At 37.0% G+C, this 22,372-nt stretch overlaps 1 protein-coding gene across 3 annotated transcripts in view; it reads left to right on the top strand.

The window, feature by feature from the left end:
- Window positions 1–10,594, top strand: part of WNT2 (Wnt family member 2) — a 75,261-nt gene extending 64,667 nt beyond the window's left edge. For 2 of the 3 annotated variants that reach the window (XM_031938864.1, XM_012550987.3), the window contains exon 5: window positions 509–3,314. In XM_031938864.1, coding sequence (XP_031794724.1) covers window positions 509–738 — 230 coding nt within the window. In that variant the 3' untranslated portion in view covers window positions 739–3,314. Of the gene's footprint in view, window positions 1–508; window positions 3,315–5,178 lie in introns of those variants that run through there. The other variant, XM_031938865.1, reaches the window with a different exon arrangement.
- The last annotated feature ends 11,778 nt before the right edge of the window (window positions 10,595–22,372 follow it).

Below are 22,372 nucleotides of genomic sequence, written 5' to 3'. Positions count from 1 at the left end.
ATGCAATAAATGCTCACAGAACTCTTACAATGGCAGGGTAACCAAGCCCAGGGAAGCTCTTAGGAGGATCTCAGCCACTCCACAAACTCGTGGGCTTCATGTCACCCTGCCTTTCATTTTTTTCTCTATTGTGCACAGCCAGGAATGTGCATGGTTGCCAATGTGAAAGTGAAAATGAGGTTCCTCCTATAATTGCACAAATGCTTGAAATCATGAAAGTTAAATGCATGAATGTTGTAGATTGGCTATATATTTGTTTGATCACTTTTTCTCCTTCCTTTGCATCTCTGATGAGGAATAAAATCTTAGCATTTCATACATACATATATATATATAATGTAAATATATGTAATATAAATATATATATAATGCAATAGGTAATAGATAATATATATATAAGCATTATAAGCTTTCTTATAAGCACCATTAATCCTAATCTTGGGGTCCTCCTGTCATTGTGCAAATCCCATCTCCCCTTTATAACTAAGCTTCCGTGACTTTTTTCTAGGTTCCCTGGGTACTGCGGGTCGCGTGTGCAACCTGACTTCCCGCGGCATGGACAGCTGTGAAGTCATGTGCTGTGGAAGGGGCTATGATACCTCCCGGGTCACCCGAATGACCAAATGCGAGTGTAAGTTCCACTGGTGCTGTGCCGTGCGCTGCCAGGACTGCTTGGAGGTGGTGGACGTGCACACGTGCAAAGCCCCCAAGAACCCCGACTGGGTGGCGCCCACATGACCCATGCATCAGCCAGCTGCCTTTTCTCCCCTGGGACTCAAGCTGATCTGCAGAGACACTGGACTGTGGGGTTCCCCTCCAGGGGGGCATGTTTCTTAAAGTGTATGGCAGGCACTTTGACTCACCAGAAGCCACCTCTCCCTTCCTGGTGCCTCCAGGACGGTGTAGTGCATATAAGTTATATCCTATTCTATTTACATTACTGGGTTGTTACACTTCCCTGTGACATATCTATGGAACATCATGAGGTTTTTTATACTTGGGAGGTTTTTTTGTGGGAGGGTGGGAGAGAAGAGAGAGAGCCTGTCTTTGTTCTTCCCAAACTCCCCCCAAAAGTTGACCAGGAAACAAAGAAGTTCAAATGATATTTCTCTGTTTTTCAACCGAATATTCACAGCTAAGTGATCTCATGAAAATTTCATAAACTTCCACTAAATTATCTCATAGTTCCTAGAAGGACCATGACAAGTTTTTTTACTTTGTTGTTTTTGGTCTGATCAAGAGATTTTAAGAGACGCCAGCATTATCTGGTAATTGGTAACTAACAAGATTGAAATACACCACAAATTTGAAATGTGTGTTTTTCCAAGGCCATTTGAAATTCAGCATTTATACCCAGGGTAATAAGATGGGGAAAAGCTCATGCTGAGTAATATTTTAATTCCCTAATATAGAATATCTTAGGTGGAGAAAATGAACATTTTTATTTTCTATGGAAAGATGCTGAAATTTCTGGGACATGAAAAACTCATTTGGAGAGGGACTTCCTTCTTTCCCAATAAACATATATATATATAAGACCTGAAAACAAGTAAGAGCAATATTTTCTGCTTCTCAGGTAAGGTAATTACAGAAGATAAGAATTTCTTGATTGAATACCTGATAATGCTTCTGTATAGATGAGCCAGAAAATAGGAATTGAATTCCTATTTGGTGTTTGCCATGTGAATCACAGAGTCTTATAACTGGAACACTTTGATAAAGATCGCTCTTGGGATGACAGGGCCAGGAATGAAAATGCTGATGACAAGGTTTCCATAGCTAACCTAATAACTGCAGAAGCCTTGAGTATAAACAGATTGCAAAAGGGTGGCCCAAATGGTGTAAGGAGTGCCTCTGAGGACCAACAGTACTAAAAGTACAATTTTAACACCCATTGCATTTAATTTTAATCATGCTTTTTTTTTTGATGATTAGAAGATGATGTGGTCCTGACCTAAGGCAAATGACGCATAGCCTTGCTTACAAACTCCATAACCATAATGTATTATATTGCAAAAAATATGAGCTTTGAGAACTATATTAAAGTGGCTCAACTGTACTTATGGAATGCTAATATGCAAATTGTGATCTCCTTCTGCTTTGAGTTAAAAAATAGCATTTGCAAAAAATCACAAAGCTGAATATTAAGCTAAATGAATGAGAAGTGAAATGAGTAGAAATATTCCTTGCTACCTCTGGCTATTAGATTCTTGTTCTAAGTTTAATTTACAGTATAGAAAATTAATTTTAGCAGTATATTATCAATATGCACACTGAAATAAGTTTAAGAAATCATTTATTTAATCAGAATAGATATATTTCTTTTCAGTCTTCTTTGTAAGGTTGTGTTCTATATCCCACCCCCTAAGTGGATGAACTCAAAGGTTCTATTCTGGGGCTCTCTCCTCTTCTCTCTCTCTATACTCTCTTTTGGGAAATTCTTTAGCTCTCATAAGTTCAGGTCTCTTCTCCGTGCAGATGATTCTTCTATCTATATTATCAGGCCTCATCTCTCTCCTGAGCTCCATTATTTCATCAATTGTCTACTGAACATTTCAAACTGTAAGGATTAAATTCAACTTGTCTAAAGTAGAATCCATTATCTTTCCCTCTTTGTAACGCCTCTTTTTCTGTTGAGAGCAACAGCATCCTTCTAAGTCACTCAATTCACCCTCTGATATCATCCTTGACTCTTTACCTTCTCCCTCATCCCCTATACTCAGTCAGTCTTTAATATCTTGTTGATATTCCCTCCACAATATTTGTTATGCTAATTTTCTTTCTCTTTATTCACAAGGCCATCACTCTGATTCAGACCTTCATTACTTCTCATCTGAACTATTCTAATAGCCTCCAAACTGGCCTCTCTGCCTCTGATTTTCCACTTTTCCTACTGATCCATCCTCCATATTCCTGTCAAATTGTTCTACCTAAAACACAGGACTCCCATGAGTAAGAAAATACATTAGTTCCCTTTACTTTGGAGTTAAAACCCAAATTCCTTTATTTGGCATGCAAAGCACTTCACAATCTGGCTACCTTTATCTAGGCATATTGCTATATTCCACCCAAACTGTTCTCCTTACTCTTCCCCACATAGAACATTCCATCTTCCATCTCATGCTTTTGCAGTCGATCTTTCATAAGTAAAATACACTTTCTTCTCACTTCTCCTTCTTAGAATCCCTAGCTCCCTTCAAGTCTCAGCTCAAGTACAACCTTCCTTCATGGGGTTTATCCTGAGCTGCATTTGCTAGTGTTCTTTCTCCCCAGAAATTATTTATATTTTGTTTGCATATATTTTATATTTTCTTACCTATATCCATGTTATTGGGTTTTTTTGAAATAGATAGCTCCTTGAGGGCAGCAACCATTTTTTTCTTTGCATCCCCAGCACCTGTACAGTGTCTGACACACAGTCAATTCTCCATAAATGCTTGTTGAATGAATGAATTGATGAAGGTAGCAATTCCTCCACACCCTATTGGTCTTTATCAGTTTCTGTGGACAAAAGCAATTAATCACTTGATAACTATCCTTCCGAGGAGGATAAGCCTGGCCAAATTTAATTAGACTAGACCTTTAATGACAGCCTTATCATTGTATCTATACTTAAAACCTTTCAAGCTTGGTAGGACTTTGCAAAACTTGTGTATCACTGACACAGTCTTTGGTAATCCATGTTCATCTTTGTGTCATGATAAAGCATTAGGATGGAGCTTAAGAGAAGGAGCTATAAATGCATTTCTTTCTTATTACCCCTCTGCCAATCACTAACTTTTTTTTTAAATATTAGCTTTTTATTTTCAAAATACATACAAAAATAGTTTTCGACATTCACCCTTGTAAAACCTTGTGTTCCAAATTTTTCCCTCCCTTCCCCTACCAACCTCCCCTAGACAGCAAGTAATCCAATATATGTTAAATATGTGCAATTCTTCTGTATGCATTTCCACATTTATCCTGCTACACAAGAAAAATCAGATCAAGAAGGAAAAAAATAAGAAGGAAAAAGCAGGCAAACAACAACAAAAGGATGTGAATGTTATGTTGTGACCCACATTCAGTCCCCACAGCCCTCTCTCTGGGTGCAGATGACTCTCTCCATCACAAATCTATTGGCATTTCCCCAATCATCCCATTGTTGAAAAAGAATGTCCATTAGAGTTGATCAGAACATAATCTTGCTCTTGCCACATACAATGTTCTCTTGGTTCTGCTCATTTCACTTAGTATCAGTTCATGTAAGTCCCTCCAGGCCTCTCTGAAATCCTCCTGCTGATAGTTTCTTATAGAACAATAACATTCCATAACATTCATATGCCACAACTTATTTAGCCATTCTCCAACTGATGGGCATCTACTCAGTTTCCAGTTTCTGGCCACTACAAAGAGACCTGCCACAAAGATTTTTGCACATACAGGTCCCTTTCCCTTCTTTAAGATCTCTTTGGGATATAAGCCCAGTAGTAGCACTGCTGGATCAAAGAGTCGGCACAGTCTGATATCCCTTTGGGCATAATCCCATATTGCTCTCCAGAATGGTTGGATCCATTCACAACTCCACCAACAACTTATCAGTGTCCCAGTTTTTCCACATTCCCTCCAACATTTATAATTATCTTTTCCTGTCATCTTAGCCAATCTGAGAGGTGTGTAGTAGTACTTCAGTGTTGTCTCAATTTGCTTTTCTCTAATCAATAGTGATTTAGAGCAGTTTTTCATATGACTAGAAATGGTTTTAATTTTTTCAACTGACACTTCATTTTTTTTTAGCACTTTGGTATTTGACTTCTCCTTTTCCCTACTTTACAACAATTTTAGGGGATCACTGAAAATAAGCAATTCCAGGAGCTTAGTTAAACTCATCCATGAGGACCTTGCCATTACTGTGTTTAGTTGGCACTTTCTTACATTCTTAGAAATGGCAAGATTGAGCTCTGAGTGTGTTGGTCATATATACCTGTCATCCCTGTTGCCAAGGAAACTGAAACAACCAGGTCTCTTGAGCTACAGGAGTTTTGAGCTGCAGTGGGCTAAGCTGATTAGGTGCCCTCATTAAATTTGTCATTAATATGGCAAGTTCCTGGGAGCAGGGAAGCATCAGGTTACCTAAGGAAGATTGAAATAGTCTCAGTTCAAAATGGAAGAAATCAAAGCTTTTTTTTTTTTTTTCAGTAAGAGTAAGATCAGATGGAGGATGATGTGAGATCTTAAACTTGTAACCTGGCTGAGAGAGAAGAAAAGGATAAAGGAGAAGGAGAAAGAGGAAGAAGAAAAATAATAATGGCACCAGGATTAAAACAATTCCAGGTTGACTACTTCAGAAAAATGTTAGTCATTATTTGAAGTAAGCAGAAAATGGGCATATTTTCTTGAAATACTCTGAGCTAACCATGGGCACAGAGACAGCCCAAGTGGAGTGTAACTAGGCCAATAAACAGTTATCACTTAGTCTCTGTAGAATTACATAAGATTTGGCAGATAGATGAACCATCACTAATGCATTAATATATTAACAATTGATTTCAGAATCAAGGATTTCATTGAATTGAAAGTTCATTGCATTCTAGGACTTTATAGCCAAAAAAGGCCTGGCGTAGCCCAAATCCTTATCTTTTTAAAAAATGATAGCACTAGCAGCAACAACAATAAAATCCCTCAAGGTCCTGAAAGACTATGATTTATCTCTCTAAGACTTGGTTTATTCCTTGGCAAAATTTCCCAGTCATCTTCCTTCATTCTAAGAATCAATAGACTCTAGTAATGACTCATTATTGAGGATAATCACTATTGTCTTTCTCTTTTTAGAAAATTCCTTTCTTTAAGAAATGGCCCTATTAGAGGCCACACAATTTTATAATCTAGTAAGAATCTATTAGAATTATTGTTTTCAGTTTTACAAATTTTCATCCCAAAGGATTTCACAGAAACCCCCCAGTTTCTTAAAGATTGACTTTCATTTCCACTAATATGTTTCATTTCTGGGGAAGGACCCAAGTCTTCTGATCCATAAAGTCATCTAAAATACTGATAGATAAGTAAGAATATGATCACCCATGACCTAAATAACAAGATGTAGAAACAGAATAAAATTTACTAAAGTTAAAAACTTTAAGGCAACAGCCATCTCTTAAAGCTCTCTATGAAATATCTCATTTGAGTTATAGACATCCAAAATGATAAAACGCAGAGTAGAAATCAATCAATTAAAAATCATTTTTGAAATACCAACTATGTGATAGACAATGTGTTGGAAGGAATACTGGTAGCCATTTAACCCAACTCCTACAAGTAGTCATCCAGCCCCTCCATGCCAACAGGGGAGAATATAATACCTCTTTAAGCAGTCTATTCCACTTCTGGAGAGCTCTTACTGTTAGTTCAACCTTCTTGATATAAACCCTAAAATTAACCCTTTGCAACTTCCTTTGCAACATTACTCCAAAATCTGCCTTTGAGTTGAACCTCTTTTCCACATGACATCCCTTCAGATGTTTTAATCTCTTCCCAAATTCTCTCTCTTTTTTTGAGTTAAACACCCACAGTTCCCACAGCAACCCTTGTTGCTCTCCTCTAAATATTCTCCACTTCACTAATATACTTCATAAAGGATGATATCCAGAATTAAACACAGAACTTCAGATGTGATTTAACTAGGCAGAAATTTAGAAGGACTCTGACTCTTCATTTTTAAATACTATGTCTCTCTGAATACAGCCCAAGATCACATTAACCTTTTTGGGTGCCATATCATGCTACCCATTAAGGCTCCTTGATATGTTCTAACAGGTCTCGCCCATTCTGGACTTGTGAAGTTGATTTTTTGAACTCATGTATGATTTTGCATTTATCCCTAATTAATTTCATCATATAATATCCAGATCAATACTCTGGGGGAAGAGCTCTTTGGATCCTGGCTCTCTGATCCAATATTGACTCTGGCTGCTAACTTATCTTCATCTCATCAACTCCATCCAACCATTCTATCTCTTTTTTTGATCTTTTTTTTCCCTCTTTATGTAGTTTAAAAATTATTGTCCATGACTTCTCTCACCAGTTTCAATTCATGCTGAGATTTAACACTTTGGGTACTATTTCTATAAGATCATACCTTGTTCTATTACCTGAATTTGCTTCCATCTTTCATATCTCTCCTTTTAAAAATCTAAATGTTCTGGTGAATTCTATGTTTTCCATCCTCATTAGAATTTGTTTTCAGAATTTCATTTTTGAGACTTTCCATCCCTCAGAATCTATGTCATGGATCTATTCTTCCTTGGAATCCTTTGAAATCTGCTTTCCCAAAATCTTTGGTACCTACAAGACCATGCCTCTATATCCAAGAGTATGACACTCTTGGACAGAGGAAATTTCATTCATTTCCCATGATTTCCACCCCTATAACCTCTATTAATGAAATAACATTCAACATAGAATTTCCTGTTGTTGATTCCTTTACCATTTGAAGGATAAGATTATTATGAAGACAAATCAAGACATCTTTAATTACTTTGCTTTTGGCAGAAAAAGAATATTAGCTGATGAAGGACCCTGTAACTTCTATATCCAGATTTGTGATCTATTTCCCAAACTCCTCATTAATTACCTTTGTCTAGATGGTCTATAATATATTCTGATGACAAAATCACTTCTGATTTTCCCTCTCCTTCACTAAATGCTTTTCACCTTAGTTCCTTTCTTTGATTCTTTACAAATATACCATCCTAATGCTACCTACCCCCCATCCTCAATCTTTTCTCTATCCTATTTCTCTTGAATAAAGTAAACCTATCTAGAGTCATATTCATGGATTTCATCAGAATAAAGTTTCCATGATATCTATGAAGCCAAATTTGCCTTTTTGCATTAGGATCTATAGTTCTTTCATGTTGCCTGAACTTTGGACATTTGTGTATAGATATTAGGGTCCTTGGATTTTAACATAGGATCATTTCTTGGATTTCATCTTCTGTTTACTTCTTAATATCTCAACTGTTATTCTTTGTTCATTGTAGCTACCTTCTGTGGTATCTAGCTTGCTGAAGAGACATAGACAATTTTATCCTTCCTCATTCTTTTTAGTTTGAAGCTCTTTTGGTTAAATTTGCAAGACAGCCAGCAAATACATTCTTATTGGCCTTTGTTAGGTGTACTCCGTCCATGGCCAAGAATCTGCCATCTCTGTATTTTATGCTATGGTCTCACAATCTCTGAGGTAGCTAGGGCAAGAATTATTATCCCCATTTTATACATGGAGAATAACAGACCCTGAGACATCAAGTTACTTGCCTGTGGACGTACAGTAAGTTGATGGAAGTTTTGGAATTATAGCCAGGGTATCAAACCTCATTCCTTTTACTGAGTTAACATCTCTAGGGGGCTTAGGTTTCTAGTTTTTGAATCCTAGAAGGTGTAAGCAGGAAGAAAAATGATATCCTATAAGAAACACCCAGTTTCTTGTGAATCAGTGAACTTCCAAGTTGGTATCTTCTACTTGCTGAGAAAAAGGGTTATGTCCCCAGATCTTTCTGTGTCTGCATAATACTAAGAGAACCAGAGAGTGGAATCTTATTTTTTTCCTAAATCCTTACACATTGGAGAAGCAGAACATCAGAAAGTCACCTATATATTGGGAAACAGGTTGTAGGCCAGGGCAGGCAGGGATTATTTTGAACTTCTGATTTAGAGCCCAGTATATTTGGGATGTGCTTTAGGCAACTCCCTAGGATTTATCTAGTAAGTCAGAGATTTAGTGGAGGGAGTTCCCCACCCATACTGGATGAAATCATAGCTCCTTCCTGTATCCCTGTGATAATAGCTGACATTTCTGTAGTGTGGTTTTAAAGTTTGCAAATGTGCTTTATATGCATGCTTTCACTTAAATTTTACAACAACTCAGTGAAGTAGACACTGTCATTTTATTTTCACACTTTACACATGAAGAGGGAGAAACTCAGATGACAGGTTAAGTGACTTGCCTTGGAGCTGACCACTCAAAGTTATCCAATTAATTGGTAGGAGAAATAATTTTATTTCTGTCATTTCTACAACGCTGACTTCTGTGATTCTGAAATGGAGGGTAGGGAGTGGAATGAGGATTTATACAGTGCCAGACACTGTGCCAAGTGCTTTCCAGTTATCATCTTATTTGATCCTCACAGAGAGCTGAGTGCTATTATTGTCCAGAAGTAAAGTGACTTGCTCAGGTTCACATAATTAATGACCGAGACTGGATTTGAATTCAGGTCTTCTTGACTTCAGACTCAACGCTCTATCCACCGTGCCATCAGCTAGCTGCCTCAGAGCAGTAAACTCTTAATTATCTTTTCCTTTATAAGGGAACTGCTTCATAGATATGATAAAACATTTAAGAGACATAAATTCATTAACCTGGAAATGCCAAAAATTCTATCACAGGGTAAACCTTTGAAAAACAAAAAGAAGATTTAAATGTTTGCTGTACCATATTTAACACAACAAAATTCTGTGCTAAAACAAGACTGCTGAGGGTCATCTGGAATGCTCTGGCAAAAGATTTTGCTGAGGTTTAGCTCAGACTTTGTGAATTTTCCTTATCTCCCTAATGATATTTTTCTCATGCAAATCATTACTTTATATTTTCTGCAGCCTGAGGGCAAAGTGATAAGCAGCAATTAGAAGCCAACCAGGGATTCAACATTAGCCATGGATGATCCCACCAGCTGTGGAGAATTCAGAGCTAATTATTATAATAATAGTAATGATGTTGATGTTGAATTTCAGTTCAATTCATTTTCTGTTTGTGTCAGGTGACAGTGAAGGTACATTATCTCTCTTAGGGCAATAAACTTTTCAGTAGGGCACCCAAAAGGATGCTCTACTGGTCTTAATTACTTTTTCACCTAAAGTTACCTTTGTGACCCAAAGTACCAGGCACATTATCCAGAAGCGTAGTTAAGGACAAGACTCTGCATATTATCTCCTATGTCAGTAAGGACCAGAATCTCCAAAAAACATTTCTTCACAGGGATTGTGGGATTCTGCAGACACTAGCCTGCTCAAGCTCAGGATCCATGTCATTTTGGAAAGAGTACAATCCTGGGTGCCTAAAGATTTGGGTTCAGAGTCAGAGTTCCCATTCACATATTTTCTCATCACCTCCTTTGCAATTTAGTACCTAGCCTTTCACCTCTAAAAGCAGAAATAAAGCATATGCATGATGGACTCACTGACTCTGAAACTCCAACTTTGGTAAATTGCCATAGACATCTCAAAACAGTGCTTAGAAAGACCCATCCGCTAGTGTGAGCTGACAAGTGAGACAGGCTCGTTTTTGACTTTCCACCTACCTGGATAGGGAAAAATTCCACCCATCAGTGTTAATTGCTCAACATAGCAGGTGGGGATTCTCAAGAAGTCTACCATTTTCACTTCTAATTTTCATTTTTCCTCATATGAACATGGATTCCTGTTTCCTGACATCTCCAGCTCTTACCCCATGGATATTTAATGTCATCATGATGGATATAGAGAGTATGATTGTTGTCTACAAGGTCATATTTTTCTGTGAAACTGAAATGTAATAAAAAAGGAGAGAGATTTTCAATGTTAACTCTGTATTTTCAAATAGTATCCCTGAATCTTAAGTTTGGGAGGGAAGTCATGGAGTTTATATTTCTGACCCCTAAAATGCTTTAGGCAAAATTGTACCGAGGTTGTTTGTAAAGATTTCCAGAAATGGCAAGTGATCACTTTTCTTGATCATGTTTTTTTCTTCTCATATGTTATGTAAGAGACAGACAGACAGACAGAAGGACAAACAGACAGACTCAGAAAAAAAGAGAGAAAAAGAGACACACAGAGAGAGCATGCTCCTGATCTCATCCCTAGTCACATAATAAGCAGCGGAGCAAGGATTCTGACTTCCAATTCAGGGCTGGATCACATTGGGCCCCTTTATGTCACACGGGAATGGGGCCTGCCTTATTGCAAATTTATCTCAAGTTTATAAAGCCTTAGAATGTCACTGCCTCACAGGGTAACCTTCTCTGCTTCAAGTCGGTTGTCAATATTTATTAAGTGCCTACTAATGTGCAAGGCATCGTGCTAGATATTGGGGATACAGGGGAAAAAATAGAAAAGCTATCTGCCTTTAAAAAGCTCATATTCTAGTCAGGGAGAGATAGAGGAACATAGCAGACACACAGTGTGTATACAGAAAAATAAATAAAAAGTAATTTGAGGAAGGAAGGAGAGATAAAGGAAAGGAAGAGGAAGAGGAAGAAAGAAAAAGAGAGAGATGAAGAAACTCTTAACCTGAGGTTATGATTTTTTTAGGGGGCAGATGGTTCATCAGCTAGAATGAGGAAAAAAATACTTCCTTATTTTTACTAAAATTTAGCATTTTCTTCAATTACTTAAAAATATGATTCTGAGGAAAGCTCAGTAGACTTCACCAAGCAGCTAAAGGGATCCATGAGACACACAAAAAAGGTTAAAAACCTTTGAACTTAGATGATCTCTCATGTCCAGTTCAACTCTGTTTCCAATAATCTATCCAAAAATTTGATGTGTTTTAAAAAATAAAATTCTGTATTTCCTAAGTCAGAATTTTGATAAAGGGTGGAAGTCCCCCTAGTCTTTGGTTTTCCCTTGGTGGTCCTTGGATTTCCAATTCCAATAGCAGATTTTTAGCGAAGTTTCACAAATGAGGGGAGTTACATGATTAAGCAAACAGTTTAAATAATTAAACAACACCTCTAGAACTCATCTCAGGCAGAACATCTCAAACTGATGAATATGACTGGAGACAGGGAACTTTGGAAACCCAGCTGTGGATGCTGAGGGGCTTCATATTACAGGTGGAGGTCAAAGGCTTACAGGAGAAATAGCAGGAAATAGAGAAAAGCTAATTAGAATTAAAGGGTCCCAAAGTCAAAATGCCTATGTCAAGTTTGGCATCCATTCCATGATCATTATTTTCTGTTAGTAATGTAGCCTTTGTTAATGGCTCCAAAGCCAAGCTTCTTGCATCCTTGTATAGTCAAAACAAATATTCCTAGCCCTAAAAGCAAGTCATTTTCACAAAAATCATGGCTTTTTTGTCCTCTTTTCTTTTTTACAACTTGAATGAGAAAGGAAATGGGAGTGCCATTTTCCTATACATTGCTGTAACTATAAACAATGCCTTATCTTCTTAGCAACTATCATAAAACATTAAGTATTTAAAATATTTACACCAGTCCTTGGAGATTTTCCTCACAGGATTTTTGGGAGGCTCAAAGAAGATAATGTATACAAAGTGCTTTGCCAACTTGAAAAGCACTCTAGAAATGTCAGTTATCATTATTAGACATAAAACTCTCATATGGACAATAGTAATAGGCCCTGATTGGTCTCCTTACTTTCAGGGCCTCTCTTCTCCAATCCTTCCTCCACACAAAATGGCAAAAAATCTTTTTAGGACAGTGCAGGTCTGACAATGAAACTTCCCTGCTGGGACACCTTCTGTGTTACTAGTCTATTTTCTGTGGGTTAATATACAAACTCCTAGCTGTCGTTTAAGTCCCTAGTTGCAGGGGGACCTACTTTTCCAGCCTTAGTTTATATTATTCCTTTTCATACACTTTAAGCTCCAGTCAAAGTAGACTTCTTCCCAATCTCTGTCTCCCATCTCTGGGTCAGTTAAGTGACACCATAGTTCAAAGCCTGTAGTTAAAAGGGCTCATCCTCCTGAGTTCAAATCTGGCCTCAGACACTTGCTAGCTACTTGACCCTAACCAAGTCATTTAACCCTGTCTGCCTCAGTTTCCTCATCTGCAAAATGAGCAGGAGAAGGAAATGGCAAACTACTCCAGTGTCTTTCTTCCAAAGAACAAAATAAAACAAAACAAAACCCAAATGGGGTCACAAAGAGTTGGACAGCAGTAAAACAACTGAACAACACAGCCCTATCTCCCACCTTTTTTGATTTGCATAAACCATCTCCTATCCCTGAAGTGAGCTCATTCCTTAACTCACCTTTTCAGAATCTTGAGCTTCCTTAACTCACATCCCATCTTCTCAGTGGAGACCTCCTTGCTCCCTCCAGTTTTCAACCACTCTCTCTTTCCTAGGATTAGCATTTTTGGATACAGCTTTATGTCCTCTCTCAAGGGATTCCTTGGGAGTATAAACTGTTGAATTGTTTCCATTTTTGACTTTATATCCTAGGCTTAGGCAAGTGCCCTGTGTATATGTGTATAGATATATGTGCATGTATAGTTGTACATGTGTGTATAGATGTGTATATATAACATATGCATATAAATATCTAAGTTCATGTTTGTTGTACTAAAATGTATATATACATATGTGTGTATATATAACATATACATGTATATATATAAATATGTAGTAAGTTCATAATAAATGTACTAAAATGTATATATATGCATGTGTGTATATATAATATATACATGTATATATAAATATATAGTAAGTTCATAATAAATGTTTGTTGTACTAAAATGTGTATATATACATATGTATATATATACATGTACATAAAACATATACATATAAATGCATAGTAAGTTCATAATAAATGTTTGTTGTACTAAATTGAAAAAATCATCTGTGATAAATAGTGGAGATGTTCTTTGCACAAAAGGGCTTCTGTTCTTGGACTCATATGAGCCAAGTTTTGTGCTAAGCGAACCTGCCCAAAAGAGATCAGATTTTCCTCATACCCTCTGCTTTATTGCATCTCTATTCCAGAGATCTAGGGAAAATCTCCATAGTAAATTCTGGATAAGGTTCATGTCTATGTTTCTCCTAAAAGGGATGAACAGGATTCCTTCTAGAAGATGTATTCAATATACAAAGTGGATATCAGTTGGGGCAGCTTGGTGATGCATTGGATAGATTGTTGGCCCACAGTCAGGAACACTCTTCTTGAGTTCAAATCTGTCCTCAGACACTAGCTGTGTAATTCTGGGCAGATCATTTAAATCCTGCTTGCCTCAGTTTCCTCACATGTAAAATAACTTGAAGAAGAAAACAACAATATTTTTGCCAAGAAAACTCCAAATGGACTCACAAAGAGTTGGACATGGCTGAAAACAACAAACATGGGTTAGCTATTTACAAAAGACTCATTAATATACATATTTCTTAAATGTGAAGTAATGGCCCATCATACTTATTATGGTCTTCAGGGAGGTCAGGACAGCTTTGCATAACTGTGAAACAGATGCTTCCCCTTACCTTAGACCTTACCTTGTCAGCTCCCGTGGTCTGTAGGTCAGCCCGGACGTGGCTTTTTGTGGAGTCTGTTGCCAGTGGGGCTGCTTTAGGAAGCCTCTGCTGGGCAGCCAGAACCAAGTCAGGGGACCCTGACCTCTTGGGCTCATCAAGTTGTTGCCCAAACTGGAAACTTTTTTCCTCACTCAGGAGGGGCTCAGAGAAAGAATCACCCAACTGAAGAGGTAGCCAGGGATTTGGGATGCAGGCTCAGGCTATTTTTTTTCAAGTTTTCTGTTCAATGCATGGGATTCTCCAGATTAAATTCATAACATGAATATTTAAGAAGGCTCTGGAGCAGAGATATCAAACACATGCAGGAGTGGGTCTGAACCAGATTAAATTTAATTGGAAGTATTTAACAAAATAAAAATTTAATAGAACATAATGACAGCATGTGGTTTTCTAACTCAATATGCAGCTTTCAAGTGTGGCTTAATGAACTTATTTCTGTTTGAGCTTAACACTACCACTAGGAAATCCAAAGAAGAAGATGAGAAAAAAGAACTATTATTTATTTAGTACTTTAAGGTTTGCAAATCTCTCTACATGTATTAATTTGTTAAGATGATGGGAGGAGTTTCAACATCAGGAATTTCCCATGCTACTAGCATCACAAGTCCATTCCAAGACATGGACTCAAGACATGACTCTAAAGGTGGATAATAAAAGCTAACTTACATAGCATTGACTATGTACCAGGTTCTGTGCTAAGTACTTTATAAGAATTTAATTTGATTGACAACCCTTGGGAGGTAGGTCCTCTAATAATCCTAATTTTATAGATAGGAAAACTGAGGTAAAAGTTAAGTAAGTGATCACATAGCCAATAAGTGTCTGAAATTGGATTGGACTCAAGTCTTCTTGACTCCAGGCCCAGCACTCTATCCATTGTACCAATTTGCTGCCCCACAGATGACTTTCACAAATGAAATTGGGAAAATTTGCAAAATGCCATGTTACCAACTAGTCTTTTCAGGGGGAACTTGTCTGTCTTCTCTCTCCTGTTTTCCTGCTTGAAAAAGACCCAGGGATGTAGGCTACCAAATAGGCCCCATTACATTTTGGAATACATATTCTAGCCAGCAAAAGTATTGTTCCTGACTTGGCAGAGTCTGATTTGGAAGCAGAGGAAAAGCTTTATCTGCTCATGCTGATTCATGAAGGAAGAAGATGAGGGAGAAGAAAGAAGGACTGTGCAATGAAATCCTAAGAAGTGAGGGAGGTTATACCAGAATCACTCTGAGAGGATATGGAACAGATTTATACTCATGTTTATTCATGATAATGAAATAGCTGTCCCCAGATAGGCATTTTAATTTGGGAGAAAACTACGAGGAAATATGTACAATCATGGAGAAGGTAGATAGTTTAAAAAAATTAAATCAGTTTAATCCTGCCTGGAACATGATTCATTCTTTTGGAGCATGAAGTGGTATGAGATAGTGTCCAAAGGCAATTTTTTCTTTCTTTCTTTTTTTTTTTTTCTTGGACATGAAAGAACTTTTTCCTTAATCAGAATTACAAGCAGGCTTAGTGAACTATGGAAACACCTAAGTGCTGTTGAGAAATTTTATCTGCCCCCAACACTCTCCTCCCCCTACAGACCTACCCCTAGGCTTGACATTTCAACCATGTATAAAAACTCCTTTGGGTTAAGGCGTTGTCTTCAGAAAGCTTCCACCACTATGCATTTCTGCTCTCTGGGAGGGGCAGTCCATGAGGAAGTTAGACTGTCCAGGCTATTTGGCTATCTAGCAAAGGGTAAGGTTTTGAATGAATAGAAAATGGGACAGATTTTTAATAAAGGAAAGGGACCGGACTTACTGGGAAGGCAGAACTCCATAGGGAATCACTTGAGTCAAAGATCCAGGGCACAACAGGAGGGTTACCTTTGGGAGCCCCAGATGACATCAAAGGAATATGACATAAGTCTAAATCCCTCATCTTGCCCCTAAAATTTTACTCACTTTACACATTTGCTAAGGGCTTTCCCTGAAGGACTTTATGATTTCAATTAGAATTTTTTTTTCCTTTTTAGATTTTGCAAGAACTAGATTTTTCCTCCATAATTTTATAGTGCCCTCAAAAACAGGCAAAGGTAAACATTTATTGGTTGAAATTTTAGCTCTTTAAAGAGTCTGATCACAAGAGTCTTAATAACCATTACCTATTCCCTTGACGGTCCCAGAAATGTAACTTGTACTGACACTGATTTGATGGCAAAGTATAAATTAAAACAATGAGCTCTCATTTTGAACCTGGTTTCTCAATAGGAGTAGAAGTGATGACAAAGCTAAATCATCTCCCCCAGCCTATTTTACTCACCTTCAGTTTTCCAAAGCTCAATTAGCATCCCCCCCACCAAGGAAATATTTAAAGAGATACACCCATATCAATGACCTTAGTTTCCAGTACAACATGGGTACCAGACTACATTAAAATGCAAGAAAAATTGGCATCTTTTAGTGAAAGAAGGGAATTCGAGTTTGTCAAATTAATCACACCATCACCTACCAACATTTCTTGCTTTGGGTTGTTATTCAATTGCATTTGACTCTTCATGAGCTCATTTGGGGTTTTCTTAGCAACGATACTGGAATGTGTTGCCATTTCCTTCTCCAGCTCATTTTACAGATGAGGGAACTGAGGCAAACAGGATTAAATGACCTGATCAGGATCACACAGCTAGTAAGTATCTGAGGTCAGACACTCAGACAGAAGATGAGTTTTTCTGACTGGTGCCTTTCCACCAGCTGCCCACATTTCCTGTCAGGGTATAGGTTATTAGATATTTTTTAGATAGCCTCCTTCATTCTACATCCCATGGCTTTTTTAATCCAGATTATTCACATTAGCTTTTTTGGCTGCCATGTCCTATTATTCATAAGATTATCATTCTAGAATTTTAAGGGAACTTACATGTCACCCCTTCATTTTTTACATGGGAAACCTGAAGGTATGAGAGATGAAATTATTTGGCTCAAGTCATGCAAGTATTCAAATAGGATTCAACTTTGGTTCCTATGACTTCAAATTCAGTGCTCTTTCCACTGAACTTCCATATTGGTATATATAGAACTTCCAGTCCACTGAAATCCTCAAATACCTTTCACTTGTACCATTGCTTTTATTACTCTCATGCAGTTGATTTTTAAAGTTAAACTGTAGGAATTGACATTTATTCCTAGTAACTTTTATTTTATTAGATTCAGTCCATCACTGAAATTGTGTGTGTGTGTGGCTGGGTCGGGGGGGGGGGGGGGGGGGGGGGGGGGGGGGGGGGGGGGGGGGGGGGGGGGGGGGGGGGGGGGGGGGGGGGCGGGGAGAAGGAGTCTCAAACTTGTCATTCAATATTTGTTATTCCTTTTGGCTTAATGTCATCTCTAAATGTGATACACACATCATTATGCATTCCTGAATGTTACTGATAAAAATCATTAATACCAGCTTAGAATTAAAGACAGTTATCTGTTGTATACTACTAAAGCCCTTTTTTTCAATTTAAAATTTGACACTGGATCTAATCATTCAACAATTTCAAATTCATTTCCTACATTTTGAAAGTTTTTAAGGGATAGAAATAGATGACAGATACTGATTTTCCCCCCAGCATTGAATTGGTGATCCATAACCTAGAATAAATAAACTACAGAAATATAACTTTTAGACCATCCTAATCCAGTATTTTGGAAATGTTTTTTTAGTCCATAGGATCATAGATTCAGGCCTGGAAAATGACCTTAGAAGTCATTTTACCCATCCCTGTCATTTTATAGGTGAGGAATCTCAGATATAGAGAAGGCAAAATGGCTCAGTTCTACAGTGCATCCATCTCAGAGCTGAGCTTTGAACCCACTACTTTGAATGCAGTGTTCTTTCCACTGTCCCATCCTACTGTGACTATAAATAAAAAGGCCAATTACTCATCATGGCCTTCCATTCTCCATCAATCATTTAGACCACTGAGTGATCTTCACAAAATATCTGAAATTCCCAAGGATCTTATAGTAAACATTGTGATGGTCTAATTATTAAGTCTATACCTGTAGATCACCAAAAAATAAATATATATAATGCAATATAATGAAGAAGTCCTTTAAATGACATTAGTGTTTTTGAGCTCAAAGTATGTAAAAGTTATATATTGTTAGATAAAAGATACTCGCTGCTCCCCATTCCTTTCATGACAGGTTTCCCTATCACAATAGATATTTTGAGTTTTATATCTTTTCCCCCAAATCTGAGCTGAGCTTATTCAGTCACTCAGGAAGATGATATGATCTCATCTAACTTTTGGGGGTGGGGGGAAGCTAGGTAGCATAGTGTGCAGAGGGCCAGCCATGGGCAGGAGGACTCATCTTCCTGAGTTCAAATCTGGCCTCAGACATTTTCTAGTTGTTTGCCTCAGTTTCCTCATCTGTACAATGATCTGAAGAATGAAAGGGCAAACTACTCCAGTATCTTTGCCAAGAAAACCCCAAATGGAGCCACAAAGAATTAAATAAACTTGAAAAGAACAAACAACCTACCAAAAGCCTTTTGTTGCTATGGATTACAATGGGAGCATCCATAATAGAAGAATGTGTCTAAAAAATTCTATAGTTCATTTGTAATTATTTGTGGAATGGGGATGATGCAAAGGTATTACCAATCCCCCCCCCACAAAAAATGAGATGGATGAATTTATACCAATGCATAGAATGTTTCAGACTAGCAAGTCTAGGATATCAACATATCCATTTATATCGAAGAATGTTAATTTTTTGGAGATGATTAGAAATGGAAAGAAAAGGGAGTCTGATTGTGTGCCTTAATGACAAAGTGATGATAATTGGTGGAGGTTTGGTATATCCTCCACCAAAATGCCAGCTACCTGGAGCACAGATAAGGGGATTAGAAAAAGGTGAATGTTGGGTAAGAGATCTGATGCATAATGGCTAATGTTTCAAATATGCTAGTAACCAGATTTGGTGTAGTCCCTGCTCCTGGGAAGCCTAAGGCTAGTGAATCATTTCATTAGATCTAAAAGCAATCAGATACTTGCAACTAAATCCTTTACCAATTTGGTGAGTCTTTGGGAAAGAGAGTGGGGGAGCTGGTATGATGGGATTATCAGAATGCCTAAAGAGGGTCAAACTAGCCAGAAATGGATCAGGTTAAAGCCAAACCTTCCATGATGATTAGCAATAGGATCAGATCTGTGAAGAGTAGCTACATTTACATTCTGGGTGAGACCAGAAGATTGAAAAAAAAAAAAACCAAAAAAACAACCAAAACCCAACATGATGCCTTTTTACTTGAATAAAGAACAGAGATAAGTGATCTATGATCTAGATCAGAGCTTCTTAAACTTTTTCCATTTATTATTCCTCTTCATCCAAGAAATTTTTACGTGACCTCAGGTGTATATACACATACACACATATAAATAGGTATACAAATCAAGCATTTACTTATATTAAATCATATTTTGCAACCCCCATTCAGTTATAAGAGCCCACATGGGGCCATAAGCCCAAGTTTAAGAAGTTGGAATCAAGATGACTGACTTTTGAGACATGGTCATATTGGTTACTATATCTAAAATAAACCAGGATTTTGGTGTTCTCTATAATTCTTGGATTACCTGATATCATTCTTTTCATCCTTTCATTAATTATTGTATATGACTTGGCTAGTCTCTTTGAAAAGCTCCATGGTGTTATTTATGTTCAATAAAATCTTACTAATGGTGGTATAATTCATATAAAGGTTTAGTAGATGACCTTAGAAATTCTTTCTAGCTTTAAGATTCTTTAATCCTATGATTTTTCTTTCAAAGTCTCTCTCATATTTCTCCATTATTTTCTTTTTTAAAGTAATTTGTAAAGGTTAACAAGGATTTTCTCTACCACCCTTGTTTCCTCTATTGAAAAAGGAAAAAAAGAAAAATAAATTTAAAAATGAATGAATAAATAAATAATAAATATAAAGCAATGCTCTCAAAAAAAAAAAACAAAAACAAAAACAAAAAACACACACACACACAATTAAGAAGGATTTCCAGGAGCCAAGAAGGAAGAGTAAGCAGAAAATCTCTCTCTCTCTCCACACACACACACACACACACACACACACACACTCCCAAAAAAAACCAAACAAACAGGATGAAACAATCTTTGAGCTCAAGAAACTAGGAAGATCAGCAGGAAAGGTTTTTAACCTGTAAAGACTCACTTGGGTAAAGGGGAAAAGCAGTCCAGGACAAGAAGCATCTCAGCAAGTTAACAGCAAGCTCCACTTCAGCAAATTAGTGGAAAAAGAATGAATAGGAGAAAAAGTAGAAAGGAGGTAAGTGCATACTTAGAAATCATAACTGTGAATGTGAATGGGATGAACTCTCCCATAAAACAGAAGCGGATAGCAGAATAGATAAAAAAATCAGAATCCTATAATATGTTGTTTACAAGAAATACACTTCAAGTAGAGAAACAGAAGCACAGAAGTCTGAAGAATGAAAGGGTAAACTACTCCAATATCTTTGCCAAGAAAACCCCAAATGGAGTCACAAAGAATTAACTAAACTTTAAAAGAACAAAACATTGGGATTAATGGTAAGGAGACTAAAGACTAAGGGAGGTAGCCTAACAATACCAGTTCCAAAACTATATTATAAAGCAATAATTGTCAAAAATTATTTAGTACTAGCTAAATAGAGTGATGAATGAGAGGAATATATTAGGAATACAGGGAACAATAGTCAAGACAATAGGAAGCCTAGTGTTTGATAAATGCAAAAGTTCCAGCCTTTGGGATAAGATCTCACTCTCTGACAAAAACTTCTGGGAAAACTGGAAACCAATAGAACACAAATTAGGTATGGACCAATATCTCATACCATATACCAAGGTAAGAGCAAAATGGGTACAGACATAAAGGGTGACACCATAAGAAAATTAAAAGAGCAGAGTCTACCTGTCAGATCTATGGGGAAAGGAAAAATTCATAGGCAAACAAGAGATTGAGAGCATTACAAAATAGAAAATGAAAGATTTTTTGTACAAATAAGACAAATACAATCAAGGTTAGAAGAAAAGCAGAAAGCTGGGAAATGATCTGTATAGCTAGTATCTCTGATAAAGGTCTTATTTCTCAAATATACAGAGAACTGTGTCAAATGTATGAGAATATAAGTCATTCCCAATTAATAAATGTTCAAAGGATATAAGCAATTTTCAGATGAAAAATCATAGGCATATGAAGTAATGCTCTAAATCTCTTTTGATCAGAGAAATGCAAATTAAAACAACTATCGCCTTATACCTATAAATATTGGACAATATGACAAAAAAAGGAAAATGATAAACATTGGAGAAAAGATGGGAGAAAAGATTGATAACTTTAATACATTGTTGGTGGAGTTGTGAATTGATCTAACCATTCTGGAAAGGAATTTGGAACTTTGTCCAAAGGGCAACCAAACTGTGAATACCTTTGGATCCAGTAATACTACTACTAGCTCTGTATTATAAAGTGATTATAAAAAAGGGGAAAGGATGTACATGTGCAAAAATATTTTTAGCAGTCCTTTTTGTGGTGGCAAAAGATTGGAAATTGAAGGGATACCCATCAATTGGAGAATGGCTATAACTAGCTATGGTATGTGAATGTAATGGAAAAGTATTGTGCAGTTAAGAAATGATGAACAGGCAGAATTCAGATAAACCTGGAAAAACTTGTATGAACTGATGCAAAGTGAAATGAGCAGAACTAAGGAAACAGAATCAACCAACTGTGAATGATTTAGCTCTTTTTAGCACAGTAATCCAAGACAAATACAAAGGACTTATGAAGGAAAATGCTATCCACATCCAGATAAAGAATTTAGGACTCTGACTACAGATTGAAGCATATTTTCTTTTTTATTTTTTTCATGGTTTTTTCCTTTTGATCTGTTTCTTCTTTCAGAACTGTGATGAATATGGAAATGATTTACATAATAACACACACATAATTAATTTATATCATATTGCCTACTATCTTTAGAAGAGGAGAGGGGAGAAAGGGAAGAAGAAAAATTTGGAACTCAAAATCTTACAAAAATAAATGCTAAAAATTGTATTGA

The sequence above is a fragment of the Sarcophilus harrisii genome, chromosome 5, assembly GCF_902635505.1.
Source record: "Sarcophilus harrisii chromosome 5, mSarHar1.11, whole genome shotgun sequence".
Lineage (NCBI taxonomy): Eukaryota > Metazoa > Chordata > Mammalia > Dasyuromorphia > Dasyuridae > Sarcophilus > Sarcophilus harrisii.
This window is presented reverse-complemented; position numbering and strand designations above follow the sequence as displayed.